The sequence below is a fragment of the Danio aesculapii genome, chromosome 23, assembly GCF_903798145.1.
Source record: "Danio aesculapii chromosome 23, fDanAes4.1, whole genome shotgun sequence".
Taxonomy (NCBI): Eukaryota; Metazoa; Chordata; class Actinopteri; order Cypriniformes; family Danionidae; genus Danio; species Danio aesculapii.
In genome coordinates this window covers 16,598,811-16,617,511 of record NC_079457.1, presented here as the reverse complement: position 1 = coordinate 16,617,511, position 18,701 = coordinate 16,598,811, and the positions used below count along the sequence as shown (strand labels likewise).

General features: G+C 35.8%; 1 protein-coding gene across 1 annotated transcript; it reads right to left on the bottom strand.

Annotated features, from left to right (window-relative positions):
- Nucleotides 1–296: 296 nt before the first annotated feature.
- slc2a12 (solute carrier family 2 member 12) lies at nt 297–18,472 on the bottom strand. The gene is made up of 7 exons (XM_056449340.1): nt 18,401–18,472; nt 18,077–18,216; nt 17,413–17,547; nt 11,009–12,382; nt 7,894–8,016; nt 5,023–5,155; nt 297–1,730 (listed from the first exon to the last, which is right to left on the bottom strand). Exons 3-7 carry the CDS (start codon nt 17,522–17,524, stop codon nt 1,637–1,639), a joined length of 1,836 nt encoding a protein of 611 aa, XP_056305315.1. The 5' UTR covers nt 17,525–17,547; nt 18,077–18,216; nt 18,401–18,472; the 3' UTR covers nt 297–1,636.
- Between the last annotated feature and the right edge of the window lie 229 nt (nt 18,473–18,701).

Genomic DNA, 18,701 nt, shown 5'->3' with positions numbered 1-18,701 from the left:
CCGTCACCTGGATGGTAATTAAGCATTTAAAAAGCCACCAACACACTGTACAAACATTACATGATTTACTTTGATAATTTTTAAAGTTCACTTTAACTTGTTACATTCAATTCCACTGAATTCTCTTTAAAAAAGTTCAAGTTCATTTAATAAGTATTAGTATGTTGCCATGATTAATCATTTAGAGAAAAGCATTTTTATACTATGTTAATTACGTTGACCATATAAACTTTATTTATGTACATATTTATATGGAATCATTTAACTATTTTCATAAACTCTTCTTTTGTGTTCAACAGAAGAAGTTAAAACGGGTTTGGATCAAAGGGTGAGTAAACGATGACAGAATGTTCACTTTCCTAGAAATTGTATTGCATCATAAGAGTGTGATTCATAAATTGAATCATCACTGATACACTGGCTTGTAGAGAACCCTGTATAAGGTTTAAAATGATAAATTGATAACATTTCAAATACACAAAACAATTATAATTTAAATGACAGATTAATTTTTCATACAAATAAAACTACCTAATCCATATTCAAATATTTCATCAGCAATAAAAAAGTGATCCCTTAGCAAACACCTTCAAATTAAATTATTTTGAGAATAACACAAACTCATTCAAATAAAACATAATTTTGTGTGTGTGTGTATTGGTTTTAGTGGTTTGTGAGGCAACAGGATTGTCCAATGGCATGGGTATGGCTTCTGTATTACAATGTACAACTGTTTATAAGGACAAAACTGTTAAAAATCCTACTTGATGAGGTTTTCGGATTCATAATTTGAGTTTTGGGTTTCAGGTCATATAGTAAGTGTTTTTACAGTATAAAGTACATAATGCCTATGAAGAGTCCTCATAAATCACCAAAACCAGTCTGTCCACTCACTTCATGGCAAGTTCCTTTGAGATCTGTTCCAGCGATCAACATATTTGTGTGTAATAGTGTGTGTGTGTGTGTGTGTGTGTGTGTGTGTGTGTTGGTTTTAGTGGGTTGTGAAGACACAAATTTGTCAATGACATGGGTATGGCCTCTGTATATCAATTTACAATGGTTTATGAGGACATCCCTACATATTTCTATGGAATCATTTAAACATTTCCATAAAACGACTTCAATACATGAAACGAAATACACTTTCTCTAGTCAAAACCATTCAAACAACTGTTTTGGCTTAAGCCATATGTATTTATGAACAACCAACAATATAATTTTGAAATGTTACATAACATGTTGATTCACAATTGTGTAACATGATTATACAAGGCATCTCATGCCATACTTAAACTGTTACTTATGGTAATGTTCAGCACACAAACACTGATATGTGACTTTGCCACAGAACTTGCCTTGGACATGCCATGGCATGATTATGCTAATGATTGCAGTTTCCCTCCAGAGTTTCATAACAGTGAGTGGTAAAAGCTCCATATAAATGCAGATTTACTTAAAATACATAAAGAAGAATACAATGAAACAGATTGGCTTGTTACATTTTTCTTAAATTGGGAAGGCACTGCTTTCACCCTGACAACATAAATCAGGCAGATATCTTCAATTCTCTGATTGGTGCAGTCACAGGTTCAGCTGTCTGATCTGTTGCTCTTTCACTCTTCATCTAGGTAAAAAGTCAAACTGTTGCGAGGGCTTTTTCCTCCTGTGAAGGCTGTGCTGTAGCTTTGTGTTTTCTTCTGTGACACAGCAATGTGCCTCTCAGGTGATTCCTGCAAAACAAGACACGTGTCTCATCGTTGCACTTTAGAACAAAACTCCCTGATGCATGCAGTGTAGTAGGGCAAGAGCCAAGCATTGGAAAACTACAAGTGTTTTTGGGTTTTGTCTCGCAGATTCAGATAGTATTGGCTTTTTTTGTGTTGCAGAACAGGTTGCAGGGAAAAATGCTCATTGATTCTGGAAATCTTTAAGTTTCTGCATCATTGTAAATCTATGGGACTTTTTATTACTTTAAATTGCTTTAGAACTAAACAACAGTGGGTTTAATTTAGTTTTATTTCAGTTCATTTTATTTAAATAGCACATTTACAAAAGCCACCAGGCTGACCAAAGAGCTTTGTGTAGAGCAGGGGTCAGGAACCTTTTTTCAGCAAAGAGCCATTTCGGATTTTTTTGGCAAATGCATTTTTATAAAGAGCCATTAGGGATATACATGAAGCATCACATGTTGAGCAAGTTAATAATAAAGGACAATTTATACAATTTCTTTCTTTTCACTACTCATGAACATTGTTTGAATTTTATGGCGCAAAGTAACCGTAGAAATGTAAGTGGTAAGCATTTATTGGTGTCGCGATTAGTTAATCCACAGCGCCACACACGCGCATCGGTTGAAACGTCCTTTTATTCTTATTCTTATTCATTTTGCTGTAAAAATATACAATGAAAAGGTCATTTTAATTGTATTTTCAATAGGAAACAGATTTTTAGTGACAGTTTAATTTTTTATTGAAGGGAGACAGCTGGAGAGCCACATATTTTTGGTCAAAGAACAACATGTAGCTCCCGAGCCATAGGTTCCCTACCCCTGGTATAGAGCATTGGTCTCAAACTGGATTCCTGGAGGGCTGCAGCTCTGCATTTTTGCTCCAACCTTACCAAACACAGCTGATCCAAATAATCGAGGTGTTCAAAAGAGTCATTAGTTGGATCAACTGTGTTTGATAGGTTTGGAGCAAAACTGTGCAAAGCTGCGACCCTCCAAGAATCGAGTTTTAGACCTACTGTATGGTATAGAGCAGTGGTACACAACCCTGTTCCTGGAGATCGACCTTCCTGCAAAGTTCAGCTCCCTGATCAAACACACCTGAACCAATTAATTAGGACCTGAACAGCACTTGATAATTACAGGCAGGTGTGTCTGATATGAGTTGCAACTGAAATCTGCTGGAAGGTCGATCTCCAGGAACAGGGTTGGTCACGCCTGGTATAGAGAAATCAATAGAAAATTAAATGCAAAATTTAAAAACAATAAACACAAAATTAGTAGGATCATAAGCTAAAGAAAATGTGTTATAATGTTTTTAATATATTTAAAGAGAAATTTATCAAATCAACAACTTTACAACTGCCATAGTATTAGAGTGCATCTTACTGAATCATTCCACACATAATCTGCCATTTATATTAATATTCAAACCATTAAAAGACTGGCTAAATAGTCTGTGAGAAGTAGGTCCCATTCACGTTATTATGTAGCTAGAAATCTATAGAAAAACTTTACTTTTAAACTATCCTTATACTTTTCTCTTTAAAGTCCACAAGAAATCAAAACTAATCATTTGATGAGTTTTGTATTGCTAGTTTTGTGGTGAACAATTCATCTGTGATGGCAGTAAGAAAACAAAAATGTTTTGTTTTTTTCAGGCAAATCGTCAGATTAGGCAAGGCAAGGCAAGTTTATTTATATAGGCAAGTTTATTTATATTACGTATATCTTAGGAATTGGGCATGGCTAGCTTATTTAACCACGCCCCTCCAACTGTCAGTTTTGACAACAACAAAAATGGTGAGCAGGAGGTGTCTGTTAGGTTATAATTAATAACTCTCCCCAAACCCTTTCCCCGATCACTGAATGAAATGCCTACTTGACTACATCCATTCAGCTCGTAGTACAAAAAATAAATAAAAGCCACGCCCACTGTTTACGCATTTATATTCAGTTTCTTTAGGAACTGTGTCACAATATGAAAAAATAATGGTCGCAGCTTCCAGTTCATGGAGACTTTAAACTGCAGTCTACTAAAGGCAGAATCAAAAGTGCATTTCCAAGTGGCCTGTTTTCTACAAACACGTAACCAACCATATTATCACCTCCACTGACTTTTATGATGTTCAAAGTGTTTGATGTTGTTGTATGAACACGAACATTGTGTAACATAAGCACGCACTTATTATTAGCTGTTTAATAACATAATCTTGCCAAAGTCTACTGATAGCTCATTACAGTCTTACAGAGATAGTTCACCCGAAAATGAAAATGTACTCACCCTCAAGTGGTTCCAAGCATTTACGAGTTTCTTTCTTCTGTTAAACACAAAAGAAGATATTTTGAAGAAAGCTGGAAACCGGTAATCATTGACTTCCATAGTATTTGTTTTTCCTTCTATGGAGGTCAATAGTTACAGGTTTCCAGTTTTTTTTAATCAAAATATCAAAATATTTTGTGTTCAACAGAAGACTGTAAAACAGGTTTGGAACGAGTAAAGGGTGGGTAAATGGTGACAGAATATACATTTTTCACTGATACACTGGCCTGTAGACCTCCCTGTATATGTTTTTTAAATGATAAAACTGGTAACATATCATATATTAACGTATCATATTAATAACACAACCTTAAATTCCACATTTAAATATTTAAATAAGCAATAAAAACAGTGTTCCCTTGGCAGCTTAAACACCTTAAAGATAAATTAATTTTAGAACAACACAAACCCATTCAAATGAGACATATTTGTGTGTGTGTATGCGCATAGGTTATAAATCAAAACTGTTAAATAAATCAATACTGTTAAAAATCATACTTAGTGGGGTCTTTACATTCATAATTTGAGGGTTGGGTTTAGGTGTAGGGTAAGGCCATATAATAAGTGTTTTTACCGTATAAAGTACATTATGCATATGGAGAGTCCTCATAAACCATCAAAACCAGTCTGTCCACTCACTTCATGGTAAGTTCTCTTGAGATCTGTTCCAGCGACTGACATATTTGTGTGTTTGTGTGTGTTGGTTTTAGTATTTTGCGAGGACACCAATTTGTACAATGACATGGATATGGCCTCGGTATTCCAATGTACAATGGTTTATGAGGACATGCCTTGTGTCCTCATAATACAAAACTGTTAAATATCCTAATTAATGGGGCCTTTACATTCATAATTTGAGGGTTGGGTTTAGGAGTAGATAAGGCCATATAATAAGTGTTTTTACAGTTTAAAATACATTACGCCTATGGAGAGTCCTCATAAACCATCAAAACCAGTCTGTGTGTCCACTCACTTCATGGCAAGTTCCTTTGAGATCTGTTCCAGCGATCTGCCTTTGGTCTCTGGCACGAACACAATCACAAACACCACCAACAGGAAGCTCATAGCAGAGTAGGAGAAGATGACAGTGGGGAGGCCAATCCGTTCTACAACCACATCACATTACAGTAAATCACCTCACAATATAGCACTCCTTTCTACAGAAAAAAAAAAATTTTGTTTGTTGTTCTGTGCAAAACCTTGTAAGTTTGTGTTTCCTTGTGTTTTCATTCCATCTCTGCAGGAACATCCCCACAGGTGGCAAATGAATGTTTGGCGGACAGCCTCTAAACACAATCCTAACTCAATCCTTACTTGGTAATGCGTTTCAGGGAATAAAACTATGTTTCTAATGTACTGTATTACTTCTATGTCTATCTAGAATTTTTTATTTATTGATAAACTTTAGAATGGCCAAAAGTTATGATTTCATTGCTATGGACACTCTTTTTAAACTATAAAAGCGATAATATGCTTTATATGATACATAATATAAATATATGTAAGAAAAAAGTCATAAATACATCTATTTTGTGTTGCAATATCAAATATTACACAATTCAAAACATCCTAGATTGAAAACATTTGACTTATATAATGTTGTCCAGACATCATGCTGGGTTTAATTCTAGCATTAATAATTGATCCACTGTTTTTGCCAGAATAGTAACTCGGATCAAAACAAGTTACGCACACTTTTTACCTTGTTAGTTAATGATCGATGGCCAAATTAACTTTGCTCTTGTGTAACTCCTGAAGGGCCACTATGGTGTGTGTCAGACTCCATTTAGGATTTTAAACACATTCATGTCTGCACCCCAAACAGTAAGCGACAGGTTACATAATAATGTTTTGGTCAGCTTTCTCAAAAATCTAAAATAATGAAGGTGGTTAGGGGACTTTTTCCAGAACATTTGTAAATAAAATTAGAGGCTTTTTTTAGAGGATTCATTTAATGGAAAACAAACAAAAAAAATATTAATCAGGACCACTTTTGATGAAGTTACCAACATCTTGGATGGCCTGAAGATGAGTAATTTAACAACCATTTTTCATTTTTGGGGTCAACTTTCCTATCCAGGTGAGCAGAGATGAGAAGTAATGTTACTGTACTTAAGTCAATTTTTCAGGTATCAGTACTTCAGTTTTTATATTTCTGACAACTTTTTTTTTTTACTCATTACATATGTTTTACACGGCATATGCCCTTCCAGCTGCAACCCAGTACTGGAAAACACACATACACTATGGCCAATTTAGTAGGGATGCACTGATACCATTTTTTTTTTAACCGATCCGATCTCGATTCCAAAATTCTGAGTATCCATCGATACAAATCTGATCCAGATACTGTGCCTTTTTTTCTTTTAAGCATAATACAGTTTCTGTAGCTCTGGTGCTAAACTCAAATAATATATCTTCTTTGGTAAAAATAACAGACCTATAGGTCTATATATGACAGACAGCAAATCTAACTAAAACATAATGCTTGCTGGCTACATTATTTGAGCATTCATTATGACATTGATCTGTTGTGGTCCAGCTTATGTTTCCTTATGTTTTCTTTGACATCTGCAATAGGCTATCACTATTGACACTAACCATTGGTAAAATAATCAGCCTTTTAGCAAAGCCTGATATTTTCCTGCAGGTTTGATGCAGACTAAAATAAACTGTCTGAGGCCAGTTTTACTTAAAATCCCTCGCCAAATCTCACCTTGATGAGACGGAGAAAGTTCAAAACAAGGTCTGCTTATATGCTGGTCTGTCAAATAAAATATTAATATAAATAAAATTACAGTACAATATTCAGTTTCAGAGTAGCCTATATTGGGCTAAATAATTTTCTGTTAATGACAATCCATATGCCCCTATTAGTTTTACTTTTATTAATTTAATCAACTACTTTGACCACAATGAGCCAGGCTTTACAAACTATCCGCAACACTTAAAGTATTCCCCTCGGAGGAATAAACTCAGTCAGAAGGATGAGAGAACAGAAATTCATTGTGAGAATAATCTTACGGAGCGAGGCACATCGCGCTTGAGCAGCCGGTGTGTGAATGAAGCACTTGATGAATCTGAGTCACAGTGCGCAGCCCTTCACTATCTGCGGACACTTCCAAAACAGCAGCTCAAAGGGAAGAAATGAGTGCGTTGAGGATCTGTCCAATATGTATTATTGAGCCTTTTCTAATTAAACATTTCAGGTAGGCCTACTTTGTTTGTGAAGAGCAGGTAATGACCTTCTCTACTCCAGAGTTGCGATCTGTTGATCTAACAGACACAGCACAAGATGATTTAGAAACAGCAATGAACTCCTTGTTGCAGGTCAAAATGAACCCATATAATGCGAAACTAAATCCATTTATTAACTAATTATTTAAACAAACAGAAAACAAATGGTCTAGGAGAGTTTGTGTTGTCATGAATGCAGCACGCAGCTTGAATTGTGAATGAATGAAGAATGACAGTATCGAACCGATATCCAATCCAAGTATCGGGATCGGTGCAGTTTATTCGATTCACCTTTAAATCGCATGTCTTTTGACTGTGGGGAAATCAGGGGCACCCGGTGAACGTGAACACGGGGAAAATATGCAAACTCCACAAAGAACCAAAAACACCTCCAAAACATTAAACAGGAGCTGTTTGACCCCATTAAAATGACAAATTATCCACTCATCTAAACACAGACAGTCACAGTCCTCATGGTTTTATCGGCTGACCTTCAGAAGCCAGATACTGATAAATACTGTAGCCTGCAATACAACTGAATCATGATGATCTACTAATCTCATAACTGTAAAAAAGCCCTCTCTATCTGTGTATGTGTGTGTATTACCTGTCAGGGTAAGGAAGGTCATCGATATGAGCAAATTTGTGGCCCAGTTAAAGGCAGAGATGACAGATACAGCCTTTCCCCGGATGCCAGTTGGAAAGATTGCACTTAAAACCACATGAACCACTAAAAAAAAAGAGAGAGAGAATTGAACAAAGCAACTTATTAAAATGATAGTACACCTAAAAAAGTTAAAAATGTCAAGTTGTATGACTACTTTGTTTCTCATAGAACAAAACATTTTCTTTGTTTAAAGATTATTCCGTTTGTTTAAATCGAAGAAGCCCCAACTAAAGCCCGCGGGCCAAAGTTGGCCCATGGCAAGCTTTGATTTGGCCTGTTATCCCATCAGAGAAGAGAGGGAGAATTTTGGGGAGGGTTGGGGTTAATACCTTAAATACACATTGTCATTTCTAATTTAACGTAACCTTTCATTTGTTTGTTTTATTTTAGGCTACAAAAAACTCACTTTGGTTAAATGTTTTAATTATATGTTGTAAATTATTATTATTTTTGTAATGAACGTCCCTATGAACGTATTTTTGTAATGAAATCCTCAATGAGCAAATCAAGGCAAAGAGAGGTGCAGCTTGACTAGTGTATTCAGCATTAAACTCTATTGTGTTATAAATGGAATTCCTATGATTTCATTAAAATAGGTTCATTATAAAGTGTAAAAATATTACTTTAATTACTTAATCTGATTAAAGACATGTTTTTTATTAATTTTGAAATAAATGAGGACATTATGCATGGGAACTTTGTTATACAGCTTGATATATTTACCTTCAGGCCACAGCTCTCAATCAAGTTTGGTTTTTGGCCCTTCATAATAAAAAGTTTGGGCACCCTGGTTTAAATGTTAAGTAATGAAAGTGAATGGTGTCTGAAGCTTGCGTGAAGAATGGGAGTTGTAAAGTTCGATAAAATAATCTGATTATTTTAAGAAATAATCAGTTTCTTAACTGATTTATTCACAAATTGGGTTAAGTAACTAATTGAATAACTCTCTCTCAACAATAAACAGATGAGAGCAATATTTTTTTTTTTTAGGCTAAACATTGTAGTTTTTTGATCTCAATAATTTGTTTGTTTACAAATCAGAATACTTATGATTCATTCATTCATTTTCTTTTCGGCTTAGTCCCTTTATTAATCTGGGCCAACTGACCCAGCCAAGGCTTGAACCAGCGAGCTTCTTGCTGTGACGCGATCGTGCTTACTTACACTTAATATTCAACTCATTGATTCAATTATCTGGTCACAGTCATTGAGAATAGTAGTAGTAGTAGTAGTATTCATACCCAATTGATGAATGAATAATTCTTAGGAGTTTTCACTATGAATTTGTCTGAATATTGATGTGAACTAATCATTATATGAGGTTGAACTCTCAATATTCATTCATTCATTTTCTTTTCAGCTTAGTCCCTTTAATAATCTGGGGTCGCCACAGTAGAATAAACCGCCAACTTATCCAGCATATGTTTTATGTAGCGGATGCCCTTCCAGCTGCAACCCATCAGTGGGAAGTTAACTCTCAGTATATTTCTCTAAATGATTTGTTCAGCAAAATGAGTTTAATTTCTCGGTAAAGGGATAGTTCACACACAACTCAAAATACTCACCCTTCACTTGTCCCAAACCTGTTTGGGGAGTTATTCTGAAAAATGTTTACGATTGACCATTGAAATGTTAACCATGGTAAACACTGACATTCATAGTATTTGTTTAATCTACTATAAACGCAAATAGTTAACAGTCTTCAAAATATTTTCTTTTGTGTTCAAGAAATTCATAAAGGTTTGTAACAACTTGGGGATGAGGAAACTGAATAAATATTTCATTTTTGGGTGAGCTATCTCTTTACTGGATGATAGTAGTTAAACTCACATTTTACTGAGGCTAATTATACTAAGATCATTCTGTAAACAGACTGGTTTGTTTTGTGCAATTGCATGGGATATTTTGACTACACAAATTCAACACCCTATTTTTATTTTGTGATCAACAGAAGTCAGTTGCTGCATCCCAATTCGCATACTATCCATCCTAAATAGTATTAGAAAATAGAATGACTTTTTTCGAAGTGAACTTATATCAAGATATGTTTGTACATTAACTTCTGAATGCATAATTATCCAAACACCAGAGGAGATTTCTCTGCATGATAGACTCCCGAATGGCAGATTATCCTGCTGCTGCATCTCCAATAGGGTAGGAAATTAAATATGAAAGAAGTGAAGTTTAATTTTAAACTAATTTCGAGAGAAGCATCTGCTCATGATTGACCCAGCTGGTCCACATTAGCTAATCATGATCCTCCAATCAAAGGATCCCAAGTCACTATATATATCCTCATTTCCTCTCTACAACTATCTTCGTCTGGAAGAAACCCCCCTCCTCCCACCTTTATCCAGAATGGTCGGCACGGTGGCCCAGTGACTAGCACTGTTGCCTCACAGCAAGAATACCAATGGCTTTGGGTCTTCACTTGGCCATCTGGTGTTTCTGTGAAGAGTTTGCATGTTCTCCCCGTGTCCGCGTGGTTTTCCCCCGGGTTCCCTGGTTTCCTCCCACCATCCAAATGTGCTCTATATTATAGATAAAATAAGCCTAAATCTTTTTTCTAATGTCTTACTCTCAGGAAGTTCACCTTGGCCTCAGTAGCAGGGGAGTTTCAGATCGACCTGAGCTCAGTCTCCCCTCGCCCTGTGAAAGGAGGGAGCCCTGGGCTCGAGGATCCATTGAGCTCAGGGCTCTCTCCCGGGACAGCACGCCAAACAAGCTATGTATAAATCGTGAGCCAATTGTGAACTCTTGACATGTGGATGATGTGTCTAGATGATTGACAGGGGATGTAACTAAGCAACATAACAATTTGTTAACGAGGAAGTAGTATGTCCCAAAGCTTGCAATACTCTTCTGTTACACACTCAAAAGTATATACTGTTCCTTCACAAAAAAGTACATACTTTTAGGGTGTAGTATAAGTATGTGAATTGAAACGCAGCAAGTCAGTCATACTAATTAATGACCTGAGGATGACTAATTCATGACAGAATTTAATTTGTAGTATAAACAGATATCATTTGTTTGAATTGAGTCTGAATCTTACTTGGTCCCAAGCTGATGGAGAATCCAGCTACATACACCAGCAGGCTGACCAGTGAGATCCATTTCAGCGAGGGCGACACTTCGTGAAGAGACTGAAGGGCAATCTTTGCACTGTCTTTCTCTGAACCCTCAGCTGTTTCCATAAAAGCAGTCCGATGATCATAGGTGTAGTTTAAAATCCAATGCTCTCTAGTGTCATTAATGCTCGTGAGAAAAGCGTTTGTTTTGAGCTTGTTTTGAGAAGGCTGGTATAAGCCCAGTGGAGTGTTGGTCTGGATATCAGTCTCATCTCCCATCTCAAATAACGTAACGTTTGCTGTATTACCGGGGCCTCTGCATAGGCTGGAAACGTGTGTGTGGCTCTGCATAGTAATGGCCCCCAGCGTTGCTGTTGACAACATCATGACAACCGCTCCAACACACAGAAGAGCTTTAGGGCCCACTTTGTCCACTAGAAAAATTGCAGGAATGGTTCCGCCCACTTTAACAACACCAAACCCTGTAGATGCAAGAGTCGCCGCCTCGTTCCCATGAAAGCCTACGCTACTGAGAACAGTCGATGCATATGCTAAAATATTAGGCTGTCCTGTGGCTTGCTGCAAGAACACCAGCGCAGCGCCAACAAGAAGCCTCTGAAGCATGTTGTCCCGGGATTGGAAGAGGTCTAGTAAGCCATGAAGACGCTCTGCGCCCATTGCCAAACGGATGGCCCGGAGCTCGTCCTCCACTGGCTCGACTTCTTTGATCCCAGCACGAAGTCGAAGCAGAGTGGCATGAGCTTCCTTTTCGCGCTGCTGGGTGAGCAAAAAGCGCGGACTTTCTGGCAAAAGTGGCATAACCCCAGCTTGCAGTAAAGCGGGAAGCAGCGCGCCACCAAATGTAAACCTCCATCCATCCGGAATCCCAGCGAACGCCCAGCTCAGTCCAAAACCCAACAGCATCCCTAAAACCACCATCAACTCATACACACACACGCACCTCCCGCGCCAGGCGGCTGGTGCCACTTCTGCTGCATACAAACAAGACGCCGTGCCTGACAGCGCCACTGACATCCCAACCAATATTCTCCCGATCACTAGCGCCCAAAACGACACCACACACACACTCAGAAGAGTTCCCAACACACACAACAGCGCAGTAAGGATGATGGTGAAGCGTCGTCCGTAGTGGTCCAGGATGGTGCCCCCGCCCAGGGAGAGGAGGAAGGCTCCTAGCAGAAGAGAGCCAACGACCTGCTCTTGCTCCGGGCAGGAGAGAGTCAAAACGTCCCTGAGTTGAAGCAAAGCTCCAGATATCAGACTCATCTCATATCCCATCAGCAAGCCACTCAGGCAGGCCACAGACACAGAGCACAAGACCAGAGCTCCACCATTGCCTGCAGAAACACACATAGAGAGGAGAAAATGGTGTTCAACATTTTCACCATGAAGTACTTTCATTCATATCAAGTAAAGAGTGATTTTTGAATGGAGTAATTAATTTAATTAAAATAGTTGTCATTTATATAGGAGCAATTCCAGGGTTAGGGATGTGACATTTGCAGTAAAATCTCAAAACATAAATTCATAGAGGAAGTACATGTTAACATTATATTGAAACATCTGTTTATATTTGCCAAAACAACTAACCACAGAGTTATAAGAGCAGAAAAATATCAATCTGTAAACATTTTTTATACTTTAAATGAGGAAAATAAACATGCGTTATGGATGTGACCAAAAAAGTTTACAGTATACAACATACTTTGTAGTAATTCTGTGAATTAAATTGCACAACCCAAAAGAAATAATGCTCATCAAAAGCATAAGAGTTGGCTCTCTATAGAACAAAAACCAACTGATTTTATTTTATTTTTTGACATTTTTTGCATTTATGAGGAAAAATCTTCGTTATCTCCGTTACGGATGTGACGAATGTGAAATTGGTACTTGTGTGATTTTGGTAAATCAAATATAATAGTTTGAAAACATTAACAGAGACATTTTTTTAAGTATTTTTAAAACACTGTAAAATACTTGCATAGACAAAAAACGCAGAAATGGTTTCGATATTTTGACGAAGATTTTTTTTTTTTTGGCAAGGTTGACATTTGCATGGAATTGCTCATAGTAACATATTTGAAGGTATGAAATGTTTTTACATGCAACTGAAGCCAAAATTATTAGCACTCCTTTGAATTTTTTTAAATGTCGTTTATTTTTGTTTAGTGAAAATAATAACACATTTTTACATATAACAGTTTTAGTAACTAATTTCTAATAACTTTTTTTGCCATGATGACAGTACATTGTTTTTTGTTTGTTTTTTCACAAAAAACCATTATTCAGCTTTAAATGCAATTTGAAGACTTAACTAAATAAATGTATATATGTAATACATCCATACACACTCATTCACACACATAAACTATGGCCAATTTGGTTTATTCAATTCACCTATAGCGCATCTCTTTGGACTGTGGGGAAAACCGAAAAACACAGAAGAAACCCATGCAAATACAGGTAGAACATGCAAACTCGAACCAGCAACCTTCTTGCTGTGAGGCGACAGTGCTTTAGAGAGTGTTTAACTGAGCAGGAAATTTTTCACAGTATGTCTGATAATATTTTTCTTCTGGAGAAAGTCTTATTTGTTTTATTTTGGCTAGAACAAAAGCAGTTTACATTTTTTTAAACCATTTTAAATACAATATTATTAGCCCCTTTAAGCTATATATTTTTTCGATAGTCTACAGAACAAACCATCGCTATACAATAACTTGCCTAATTACCCTAACCTGCTTAGTTAACCTTATTAACCTAGTTAAGCCTTTAAATGTCACTTTAAGCTGTATAGAAGTATCTTGAAAAATCTCTAGTAAAATATTATTTACTGTCATCATGGCAAAGATAAAATAAATCAGTTATTAGAAATGAGCTATTAAAACTATTATGTTTAGAAATGTGTTGAAAAAAATCTCTCCATTAAACAGAAATTGGGGGAAAAAATAAACACAGGAGCCAATAATTCAGGGGGCTAATAATTCTGACTTCAACTGTATATACAGTTGAAGTCAGAATTATTAGCCCCCCTTTGATTTTATTATTTTTTTATTTTTTAAATATTTCCCAAATGATGTTTGTTTGTTTCTCTCTCTCTCTCTCTCTCTCTCTCTCTCTCTCTCTCTCTCTCTCTCTCTCTCTCTCTCTCTCTCTCTCTCTCTCTCTCTCTCTCTCTCTCTCAAGGGGGTTAATAATACTGATCTTTAAACTAGTTCTTCAGAAAAAACATCACTTGGAAAAATATTGATAAAAGAATAAAAATGTGTATGAAACATCTCAGCACAAAGTCCTAATATTTACAAACTTAGATAAAGAAATAATAGGTAACAGACAGACATACCGTATAGACAGACAGACAGACAGACAGACAGACAGACAGACAGACAGACAGACAGACAGAGACAGATAAAAACATCTGCTAAATGAGTAAATATGTATATAAAATATATATATTTAACAAACTATCAAACTTTATATTATCCGAATAATGCATTATATATTTGTGTTTGCAAATTGAAGTGTGTGTGCGCACACTTTGCCGAATAAAGCTCCTTCCAACTCTGATTAAGATACATCATACATCACCCATTATGTCACTCATTCCTCTCAAAATGATATTTAGATTCATCAGGAAATCATGAGCAGCTCAATTTACAGTAAATGCTGATTCAAATGCAATTGGAAAGGAAACAAGCAACCAAAACCTTCTCAATCTTGTAATAAAAATGATTTCTGAAATGTTATACAGCTAGGGCATGATATAATGCATATACAATTATGCAATTAAAGTAATCACATTTTAGAATTACTAGACTGATTGTGTTAACGGCAACCAATACACAAACACAGGCTTACAAGGCTTTGGATATTGAGGTTTGTTATTCCGTGCTGCGGTTATGCAGTATAACAGTTAAAAGTTATGCAGTAAACACTAGCAAATTACTATAATCGCAGACCATATAATCTTCCCAGATAAATGATGAAACCTTGTGCGCACTAATCACCTATAATTAACTACAATATACAGACCCATCAGAATATAATTATTAAATTGATATGATTACTGCATAGCTATCACAGGAAATATCCAGTATTAGCAATGTATTAAAGTATATCCTGTATTGCATAATTGTTACTCTACTAAACCAGTCAAGAAATACAAATTAAGTTACATTTTTGTTACAATTCATACTATTACTAGTTCATTTGACTCACACGCATTGAAACTTAATGATAAGAGAAACACTAATTTTAGCAGATTACCCAAAACTAATTTGTTTTGAAATCATTTTATCGTTTCTAAATCTAAACTAGTTATTACTTATTCATTTGAATTATGCTCCAATCCTTTATAACCAAAAGAGCGTCTACATGTAACAAATGAATCACACCATCATCAGTAGTGCAATGTTGTCTGTGAATGCATGTTTAATCCAGCCTGGGCTGATTTTTCTTTTGTTATGCATAATGTTTCATGGGCTTCATTGACAAGCCAGTTGCCTTAAACCACTTACACAAGGTTTTTACACAAGGTGAAACCAAACAGCCCTAGTCGAATTAACATACAACTACACAGAAACTTAAGTTCTATGTTAATTCATCTAGGGCTGTTTAGTTCCACGTTATATGCTAATTCAACGAGGGCTGTTTAGTTTCACGTAAAACTAAAACAGCCCTAAATGAACATAGACCTACATAGAAACTTAAGTTCTATATTAATTTAAAAATGGCTGTTTAGTTTCAACCTAAGTGATTTAACCCACATGGAAAGAATCTATATGAAGATATATGTGCATATATGAAACCTATAAGTAATATATATGAAGAGTTTAGATGCAAAAACCTCTAAGTGCTGTCTGAAATTTCCATCAAAAATGAGAATTATTCTCAGCCTCCTTTGTTTACGATGAGTTTTTTTTTTCTTTGAAAACAATGAAAAGAACTTATTCTTTGCCATAAAAGTGAAATTACTGAACCCAAACACTGGAGCCAGATAAAAACATTTTTAGAACATTTCAGACACAATTTAGAGGTTTTTGCATCTGAACTCTTCATAAGCACATATATGATTATATATACATACTGCATATATCTGTAAATATGCAAAATATAGGCAAAATTGAGGTGCAATTGGCCATATAGGTTTCCTGTATTGCTTTTTATATTTTTATTTCCACATATAAGCCCTATATGTACTGTATATAGCTCATATCTCACTTTGGCAACTGTCATACATGATGCCTAGCTTATACTTTCTGTTATCAATGCTATAACCAAGAACTACCTAAAACAAAAATGCAAAAAAACGTATGAATGTACGTATCTATGTATGTATGTATCTACGTACCTATATAGGTACAGTACATGTATGCACATATATACAGTTGAATACTGTATACAACTACTGTATATACTGTTGAATAACTCATTTCTAATAACTGATTTATTTTATCTTTGCCATGATGACAGTAAATAATGTTTTACTAGATATTGTTCAAGACACTTCTATAAAGCTCAAAGTGACATTTAAAGGCTTAACTAGGTTAATAAGGTTAACTAAGCAAGTTATAGTATAATGATGGTTTGTTCTGTGCACAATCGAAAAAAACATGGCATAAAAAGGCTAATAATTTTGACCTTAAATGTTTTTTTTTTTAATTAAAAACCGCTTTTATTCAAGCCGAAACAAAACAAATAAGACTTTCTCTTGAAGAAAAAATATTATCAGACATACTGTGAAAATTTCCTTCCTCTGTTAAACATCATTTGAGAAATATTTTAAAAAAGAAAGAAAGAAGAAAAAAAAATCAAAGTGGGGCTAATAATTCTGACTTCAACTGTATGTACATAGTCACATATATTAAAACCTATATTAAAAATATATATTTTTATATAGGTTTACATAGGTTCTTTCTGTGTGGGAAGGCAACCATTTTCTGGTAAAGTCAATTATTTTAGTTAAGAGAGTAGCCATATTTCAGAAAAGAAACATTCTGGCAATATCTGATGGACACCCAGAGATTTTACTGAGGTAAAGTTGGTATTATATTTGCACATTTCTCCATTTTAACGGCTCCTATATTGTTTACCACACCAATTTGAACATTCAGTCTGAAATCGCATTTGATTATGACTTCAAAATGACATTAGCATTATTTAACACTGTGAACAGTGTTGCACTTTGATAGTCCTTTGCTGCTAATATGATTTCCATATTTAGAAATAGCAAATAATATTTTTCTGAAATGATATTAAGCAAAAAGTCTGAAAGTGCGAATATAAAATCAACTTTACCTCAATAGAGATTTGACATCCTAAACAGAAAATATGGAAGCTTTTCTTCCCCTGTTCCTAAATGACTAACCTGATTTTGCCGATGGGCTTTGCTCTAGATGTATGTGTGTGTCTGGATTCTGCACACATATTTTGATTTGGGGATCAGACGTCATCCTTATTGACTCTTCAGGTGTATCCATGTTCTTCAGGCGTTGTGGTGCAACTAAAAGATGAACAATAAACAACATTCATAATCTATGTGGCAACAATGCATTACACCAGAAATAATACAGTTTATTTTAAGAAAAGGTCCAGACATAGGTTGAATGGGCCTTCTCAGCTCTCCTAGACCTTTACCATGAAACTTCCAGAATACTGGAGATATTAATCTGGATAATATAGTAAGCAAACATTCATAATAAGATCTACATCTAAATACAACCCTGCTAATCAATCATATAAACAAACAGTCATTCAGCACTTTAAAAACACACTTGCTGGTTCTCCAGCTCACAGAAGATCAAGCTGACAAGCAAAGCCACCATCAGGAACAGCAAAACCTACATCAACAACTTTATTTAATTGTGTTAATACATATAAAAGTATATCAGAATGTCCCAATCAGGATTGCACAGCCACTGACCATCTTGAATTTCTCAGTGCCATTTCTCTCGGCGCAGATCAACAAGTAAAAGCGTTCGCAACTAATATGATCTTTGAGACACAGCGTCAGCGTTTCAATTTGCCTTTACCTCTTTAACGTCAGTGAAGGGGAATGTTGTCTAAAATCATCGCAGCTTTCTGACTCTCTCCTCCCGGGTGCCTGTAACTTGTCTGTCCTTGTGTCTGTGCACGTTTCTTGTTTTGGAAGCTGCTGTGACTGAAGCCCCGCCTACAAGAACCAATGCAAAACAGCGAGACTGAAAGTGTCAAGTAAGCAGAAGGAGTTGAATAAACGGAACTGCGCCCTGTCAGAACTGTGCTCATAAATTAATGTGCATTTGTACGCTCTGTGAAATGTGTTGTTTTATGTAATATGGTTTGGACTGAAAGACATTCGGTGGTGACTAACTTACCGTACTTTCTGTACTGCGCAAAGTCAATGTTGTCAGCTGTTGCGGTGTCCGATTCGTCCGGTTCAGTGCTTTTGAATCGAATCTTTGAATCACCGAAATGATTCACTAGGCTAGAAGCTTTGTAATGATCTTGAAGGGAAATCTGTTAGTCAAGTTTTATAATCTTAAATAAAAAGTTTAGTGACTCTAAATGTATTCGAATGTGACTTAGACCAAGATTTGGAAACTATCCAGACTTTTTAAATCCAAAACTATCTTTATATTCTCCTTTGCGTCTCTTTAAGGCAGTGGTCTCAAACTC

Excerpts from the sequence above, each read along its gene's own strand:
- slc2a12 (XM_056449340.1), bottom strand. The coding sequence starts at position 17,524 with ATGGATACACCTGAAGAGTCAATAAGGATGACGTCTGATCCCCAAATC. Across the intron at positions 8,017-11,008 it reads CTCCATCAGCTTGGGACCAA|TGGTTCATGTGGTTTTAAGT; the intron begins GTAAGATTCAGA and ends CTTTTTTTTTAG. Across the intron at positions 1,731-5,022 it reads TCAAAGGAACTTGCCATGAA|GAATCACCTGAGAGGCACAT; the intron begins GTGAGTGGACAC and ends CTTGTTTTGCAG.